This window comes from Blennius ocellaris (genome assembly GCF_963422515.1).
Source record: "Blennius ocellaris genome assembly, chromosome: 3".
Classification (NCBI taxonomy): domain Eukaryota; kingdom Metazoa; phylum Chordata; class Actinopteri; order Blenniiformes; family Blenniidae; genus Blennius; species Blennius ocellaris.
The window spans coordinates 29,351,483-29,359,858 of NC_137652.1; the positions used below are offsets into that span (position 1 = coordinate 29,351,483).

General features: G+C 42.4%; 1 protein-coding gene across 1 annotated transcript; it reads left to right on the forward strand.

The window, feature by feature from the left end:
- Window positions 1-203: 203 nt before the first annotated feature.
- On the forward strand, window positions 204-5,352 carry LOC308145291 (uncharacterized protein; the record flags this gene model as incomplete). Its single annotated transcript, XM_080516672.1, has 5 exons — window positions 204-222; window positions 1,211-1,516; window positions 1,718-1,771; window positions 2,375-2,482; window positions 4,977-5,352. The coding sequence occupies 5 exons, from the start codon at window positions 204-206 to the stop codon at window positions 5,267-5,269; spliced, it is 780 nt and encodes a 259-aa protein (XP_080372798.1). The 3' UTR covers window positions 5,270-5,352.
- Window positions 5,353-8,376: the final 3,024 nt, after the last annotated feature.

Here is an 8,376-nt window from a genome sequence, read left to right on the forward strand (position 1 = left end):
GGAGAAACATGAACTCCTTATCATGTGTTGAAAGTAAACGACAGGCGCATACAGACAGAGGAACCACAGAGGGGAAGTAGAACAAGGAAGAACCTCCTGCAGACTCACGAAATATTCACAGAGCAGAGCGACAGCCAAAGGTTGAGAAAAAGTGACAAAGGCATTGGAAGTATAGGATGAACATGGACGTTACCGTGGTACTAATGGCCTTTTTACTGCAGGGTGAGTAAAAATATTCTTATGTCCTTCTGCTCCTCCTCCTCTTCCTCTTCCTCTTCCTATCAGGGTTAGGCTCTTCTCGTTCTCCTCAGCCACACCAGTTTACTTTTTCCTGATTAGCTGTTTTTCAGCAGTTACTGTAAAATTTTAAAGAATACTTGGATGCTCATCTGAATGAACCTAGTAAAATACTGATTATTCAATGTGCTGCACTTTAACAAGTCACCATGTTGAAAATGGGCAACAGATAGTTTTGGCTACTTTTTCAAATTTCTGTAAGTTATGTTTATATATAATGTTGTTTTGGTTCTTCCAGGCTAAAGAAGGATTATAGTTATAAACACAATAAATACCTTGAATGTCACCAATTATAACCCGAGTCAGAGAGCGACAACCGCAACCAAACATTTCACAATCAAGTGGGTAAAAGTGAAGCCAATGACCAATGAAGCCAATTCTGGATCTCTTTTGCTGCAAAATTCTGGATTAAATTCTCTTTAAACTTTTCAACTGCTTTCAGTCTGATTGCTGTGTATCTGTCTCCTTGTGTTTCCACAGGGAATTTTATGAACACAAAGTTTTGAAAATCCAAATGTTTCTCATTGCTTTAATGCAAATTAAGTGAAAGTATATATTTCCTTTAATATTTTTTTCACAATATTTAAACAAGCAGAATGTTTTAAAGGGAATATGTGATGGTCAATGGTGCAACACAGTAAAAGTCCAAACACCAAGCCTGTTTTTATCAATGTATTCTCACATCGAGGTTAAATTATTGATGCTACTTCACCAATAAGCCGCGAGATATCCGCTACTCTCACTGTCAAAAACCCAAACCACAGTATTTAACACAGAGGAATATGAGTCAGTTTCTCCTCCTTGTATGATCTACGAAGTAGCTGAAACTGAATTAAAAACTAAGATTAAAATAACAAAAACACTTTTTTTTTCTGGCAAACATGAATATTAAAGACTGCGTGTGTTTCTGCAGGGCTACTGGAGGCCAAAGCCTTGGTGGTGACTGGAGACGAGGGAGAGGACCTCAAAATCAAATGTGTGCATTCAAACGCCGTCTCCAACGTCAAATACTTCTGCAGTAGAGCCTGTCGAGACGAGGACGTCCTGGTAACGAGCAGAAGGTCAGACCCAGACGGGAAGTACAGGATCAAAGATGACGGGAACACGTTTTATGTGACCGTCTCTAAGCTGACAGCGGCTGACGCAGGAACCTACTGGTGTGGAATACAAAGAGCTGGCGTTGACACATACAATCATGTGACCATCGGAGTCACTCAACGTGAGTCATCTCAATGTTCAATGCACAAGCAGCTCTCGTCGTCTTCCAGGGTGACGGGAGAAACCCCTCGTTCCATTACCGTTTTGCCAAAGTTCAGTCAGCATTTCACAACTGGGCCTCAAAACTGTTTAGTCAGCACAGGAAACCAATGAGACCTTCTCACTGCAGGAGTCAAAATATGTTTTTTCATCTGTGTTCCAGGCACCAGCCACCAGGGAGCCACTGGGCCAACTAGTACAAATACCCTGACCTCCAGTAAGCAAATGTCTCTTGTGTGAATAAAGTGTGGAAAAGTTCTGAGTAGGGATGGGAACCGAAGTCAGTACCTTTACAGGTACCGGTCAAATTCGGTACCTATAAAGTGACTTGACATGAAGTGTGAGGCGATGCGTGGAAAAACTACTAATCCGAGAATTCCTGGTTTAGCTCGAGATGTTTCTCCAGGCTGAAGAGTGACAGCCTCAGATCTACCAACACAGATCTACCAACACAGATCTACCCTCACAATGTTTTCAGAGGGGAAAGGAAAGGAACAGGAGGAGGTGGAGTTGGTATTTATTTAAGCATTATTTAGAAAAATTCACTGCTCGTTGTAGTTCAGGGTTTTCATGTTGATGTAATTTGCGAAAGTCCTGCAACGTAACAAAAACAAACAGTTAGATGTTGGACAGTTATGTTTGTTAAAGATTGAGAAATAAATATTAGAGTTTTTAATTTTAAACAAATGAATTTTATTGCCACCTGAACACAAAAGTACAGAAAATTGGTACTAGGTGTCGGTACTGTACCAGTTTAAATGTGAAAGGTTCCCATCCCGTGTCTTGAGTGATTCATCAGTAATGTGATTGTCTTGTTCAGAGACCCTACTGTACATGGGGGCGGGTCTCGGGGTGGTGCTGCTGGCTCTGGCCATCGTTCTTATTCTATTCTTCACACATCGAAAGAGACTCATCAGCTCATCTCAAGGTAACAAGTGTTTATTTCTCAGCACACAATGGCAGAAGAAAAGGTTTCTGATAAAAACATCCTTTACCCTCAGTGCCACCACAACCTCTTTCAATTCAATTCAATTCAATTCAATTCAATTCAATTCAATTCAATTCAATTCAATTCAATTCAATTCAATTCAATTCAATTCAATTCAATTCAATTCAGTTCAGTTCAATTCAGTTCAATTCAATTCAATTCAATTCAATTCAATTCAATTCAATTCAATTCAATTCAATTCAATTCAATTCAATTCAATTCAATCCAATCCAATCCAATCCAATCCAATCCAATCCAATCCAATTCAACTAGCACAAATACAACACATTGATTTCCAGGTACTTTTAACAGAGAAAAGAGAAAAACCCAACGGATCCACATGAGCAGCAGGTTTATTTGTGACTGTGGAAAGAAAAACTCCCTCTAACAGGAAGAAATGGAGAGGAGAGGAGAGGAGAGGAGAGGAGAGGAGAGGAGAGGAGAGGAGAGGAGAGGAGAGGAGAGGAGAGGAGAGGAGAGGAGAGAGGAGTGGAGAGGAGAGGAGAGGAGGAGAGGAGAGGAGAGGAGAGGAGAGGAGAGAGGAGTGGAGAGGAGAGGAGAGGAGAGGAGAGGAGAGGAGAGGAGAGGAGAGGAGAGGAGAGGAGAGGAGAGGAGAGGAGAGGAGAGGAGAGGGTAGACAGAGAGATAGACTGGGCAGAGATACAAACCTTGATTTGGGGAATCGGGAAGAAACAGACCCTGAATCAGGGAGAGGGAGGTGGAGAGAGGTAGAGAGAGTGGTAGAGAGAGATAGAGAGCGGTAGAGAAAGGTAGAGCGAAAGATAGAGAGAGGTAGAGAGAGGTAGAGAGAGGTAGAGAGAGAGGTAGAGAGAGGTAGAGCTAGAGGTAGAGAGAGAGGCAGGTAGGGGGTGTTTTGAAGGAGCCCTAACTGTAAGCTTTCGTGAATAGAAACGTTTTGAGTCTGGCCTTAAAAGTAGAGACTGTTTCAGCCTCCATAACTGAAACTGGGATCAGGTTCCACAAGACGGGAGCTTGAGAGCTGAAGGCTCTGCCTCCCATTCTACTTTTAGAAAACCTAGGAACCTCCAGTAAGCCAGCACTCTGAGAACCAAGTGTTCTTCTTGGGAGATACAGGACGAATAGTTCTTTAAGATATGATGGTTGTTACGAGTTTTATAGGTTAGAAGAAGGATTTTTAATTATTTTCTAGATTTAACAGGGAGCCAATGAAGAGAGGTTTGTATTAGAGTGATGTGATCTCTTATGCTGGTCCTTGTCAGGATTCTCACTGCAGCATTTGGAATTAATTGAAGATTTTTCAAGCAGTTATTTGGACACCCTGAAAATAGAGAGTTACAATAGTCTACTCTCCAAGTAATAAATTCATGGATTAGCTTTTCAGCATCATTTTGAGTCAGCATGTTTCTAATTTTGGAAATATTGCGTAGGTGAAAAAAGGCAGTCCTGCATATTTGTTGAAGGTGTGAGTTAAAGGATAAATCCTGGTCAAAAATAACTCCCAGGTTTCTCACAGTGGTACTGGAGGTCAAAGTAAAACCATCCAGTGTGACTATATCTTTAGATAATTTGTCTCTCAGATGTTTTGGCCCAAATATAATAATTTCAGTTTTATCTCAGTTCGGGAGCAGGAAATTACGGCTCATCCAATCCTTGATTGACAAGGACAGGCTTCAAGTTTAGAACGTTGGTTATTATCATCAGGTTTCAGTTTCAGTAGTGTTGAATAAGGATTCCAGGCACATATTTTACATGTTGCCCTGCTCCCCCTCTGACTCTTATATTTCGTGACGCTCCGGCCAATCAGCAGCTGCCGTCTGCTGACATCACATTGTCTCCTGGCCTCAGCTCACATGGAACCAGGTTCCATGAAAGCACTTGGTTCCAGGAAAGTACCTGGTACCAGCAAAGTACCTGGTACCAGCAAAGTACCTGGTACCAAGTACTAACATGTAGTGGAAAAGCGTCAATAGCGAGTAGAGTAGTGGAAAAGAGCTAGTGGAAAAGTGTTATTAGTGCTGTAATAAAGTGAGTCTGGGTCGTGACAAAGTGAGTGAAGGGGATCCATGGAACGTAACTGATGTAACTAACATCACTAACGTCACTAAGGTAACTAACATAACTAACATCACTAACGTCACTAAGGTAACTAACATAACTAGCATCACTAACATCACTAATGTAACTAATGTCAACATCACTAACGTCACTGTAACTAACGTAACTCATGTCCACATCACTAACGTCACTGACATCATCATAATTAATGTAATTAACGTCACTAACATAACCAACACCAACATAACTAATGTAACTAAAACAACTAATGCCAACGTATCTGACATAACGTAACAAACCAAACAGTGTTTGAACTCAGTCTTTGGGGAAGACCATGATCCCAACCCAGCCGGTGGAGACGAAGGACAACCAACACACTTCTTCACTCTTCATACAGAAAAGGACGATGCAGCGGATTTTGTGACGCCGTCCAAACAGAAACCAGACAGACAGCAGGACGTCGCCGCCGCCTCGGCCAGCAGGAAGCAGGAAGCATGCGGCACCACGGGTTCTATTTACGCCAACGTTTCATCGCAGCCTCAGAACCAACCGGAAGCTCTGTTCTACTCCAGCGTGAGCTTCAACAAACATGCAGGATGTGATGCCATGACCCTCGCCACCTCATCGCCCACATACACATCCATTAAAGACTCGGCGACAGACGAGCTCACAGTCTACTCCAGCATCTGAACCCGAGGTGTGCTACGTTGGCCTTTGCAGAACATTTACAGAACCACATGCACTTTTAATCGTAAAGAAACCTAAATATGAAAATCTGCAGTAATTTATTATTGACCTATTAAGAGACTATTATACTATTATAAAGAAGTATAAAGAAGATTTAGATTGTTTTCTTTCTGTTATTGTGCTTTCATCTTCTCCACAGTTCTCTAAATGTTTATTATTATTAGTATATTGTTTTGAAATGGCAGCACACAGTGGAGACTGAAACCGAGAAACTACATGAATCACAAGGGAACTGTAGTGGATTACATGGCCTTAGATGTGGAGCCATTATTTGTTGTTGAAGAATCCCAATCCCTTTAGCCGTTGTTCCACTGCAGTAGAGGCAGGGCGGGAGGTTACGGTACGACAAAGTGGGCCCAGGACCAACTCTGTCTCTGGTCCCACAACAGGAAGTACGGTACAAATGTAGTACGGTACAAATGTAGTACGGTACAAATGTAGTACGGTACAAATGTAGGTGAGGTTGTGAACGACTGGGAGACGCTCCAGTGAAGAACACGGAAGCGTCCGGCAGCAGTCAAGCCGTTCTCTGGTGACTCAGGTTAAGCTTTAAGTATTTCTTTCTCAATTAATAGATCAGCCCTGAGTGTTACACCTGATTGTTAATAAGTCCTTGTAGTTAATGCGGCTTCACACAACCGAACTTCATTAAACCTGCAAGAAAATGATCTTCTCACATCGGGTTTCATTTAAAATGTCATGTTAATATTTTGTCATTCAAATGAGTAGTAAAAATGAAGAAAGTAGTACAGTGGGATCATTGTTCATTCATATTCTGAACCTCTGTTCTTTAAATTCAGTCATTCCAGCTGTGGTTTCGTCTCTCTGCCACATTTTCTGTTTCACTGCACTGACAAGTTTGTCTCCTTTCCACCACATGACCTCCAACATTTGCCTGGAAAGAGGAAATGAATCTTGCTTGGTGATTTAGATAAACATTGTCAATTGAATGAGATTATTGGTCTCGGCATCTTTATGCCAGAAGAGAAAGTCACAGAAAACATTTGAAAAATAGGATTTGAGGAAGAGTTTATTGATCAATTTGACCTTTTTTCAGCTTGGTTCAGGTTTTACTTGTACTTTGTGTATGAAATGAAATATGATATGCTCAATATTCACACACACACACACACACACACACACACACACACACACACACACACACACACACACACACACACACACACACACACACACACACACACACACACACACACACACACACACACAGGGAGAGAAAATATGACATGCAATCTGCTCAAGGTTTGTACCACAAATGCAAACTTAATGGACTTTAAAGTGTGAAGTTGATGGATCCCACACTGCTGCGGCTGATCTAGAGACCGTTTGATTAGGTTGAATTGTTTCTAAAAACAAACAAGAAGGCCGTTGCTGGGCTAATCCCCCGCCGGAGGGCTTTATATTTTCTCACAAAGCCAGCTCTAAGGCAGCACACTTGGTACACTAGAGGGTGTTCCATGGGTCCTAGTAGATCATTATGTAGAATCTGAAAGGTCTTCTTCATAAGCTATGTCAAAATACGTCTCCAGAGCCCAAAAGGTGTTTTTATGCACTTAGTGACCCTGTGACCTGATATGCAAAATAGGTCCTGGTCACCATGGTGCCCCTTCTCCCCAGGTGGAGTGTCCATGTGTGAAGTTTGGTGACTGTGGGCCCACGAACTGCTGAGAAATGAGGAGAAATGTTTATATGAAAATACATGTATTTTGCAACCATGACGAGCAAACTTCAGACCCTACCAATCTTCAAGGTCAAGGTCAGGTCACTTGGTGTACTGGAGGTTATCCCTGGAGTGTGTATCATGTGTGTATAAAATTTCAGAGCCCTAGCTCAAAAGCCTAGGCCTCCAGAGCCCAAAATGTGTTTTTAAGCACTTCGTGACCCTGTGACCTACTTAATATGCAAATTAGGTCAAGGTCACCATAGTATCCCTTCCCCCTCTGAGATGTATCCACATGTGAAGTTTGGTCACTGTGGGCCCAGGGGTTGCCGAGATATAGGTAGGAACGTTCGAACGGACGGACGGACGGACGTACGGAGACTGTTTCAAGATCCCCCTTCGGGGCCTATCGGCTACGGCGGGGGATAATAACCAACAAGGTGAAGAATTCCTTTGCTGTAAATACTGAAGTGTGAGTTTCCCGCTTTTCACTTCATTTCTTGTTTTCGGTCTTATTTAGTTGTTGCTAACTTTTCTGCAAAAGCAAGTTTCCCCCATGAGGAAAATGAAAGGATCCTTGATTCTTGAGGTGGAATACAGAAAGTCTCTCAGGAGCCTAAACCTACAGAACATTCCCCAGAAACATGTGCAGGGCGACCTGAGCCAGCACCTCGCTACACAAGCTTGAACCAACAGGAACATTCGAAGCCTGATTTCAAAAGTAGAGCCTGTGTTTCGCCTTCGACTGAACCTGGAGTCTGTTTCCGCCCGAGACGAGCTGGGAGCTGAAAGGAAACTCCAACAAGCAGAACGCTTGAGAAAGAAACCGTCTGATTGGGTCCTCTGAGACCGACGTCTCGAGAAGTTTGCTGTTCAGAGTGAAACATCCAGGAACTCCTGTTGCTGTTGCATTCTGGGTGTTTTCACAAATGTGCTAACTTTGAGGCCAGTTTAATAGCAAGCAGGTAAATATCGTTCATGGCAGCGTCACTGAGATCTCAGCTCAGGTTTCAGCGTCGCTCTTCTTCAGAAACGTTTTCTTTGAAATGTTCCACCGTTGGTTTGGTGGTTTGGGCCCGACCGGAGCCTGTTGCAGGGCTGGTTCTGGCTCCCGGGCCTAAAGCTTGACACCCTTGTTGTAAACAGTCAAACTACATTCATACCTGGGATTTACTTATACTTTACTTTACTTTAAGTCCCGACTCTAAAGCACACACCAGACACACTAAAAGTTCACACAGGTCTGAAGCTGCTTTGAATATTTTCCCTGTGAGGAGAAACGATTTATATCCAACATGAAAAAAAAATCATCTGGATATAAATAGCTAAAATAAGAGAAATCGTCTGAAGTATTTATGTTCCACACCAA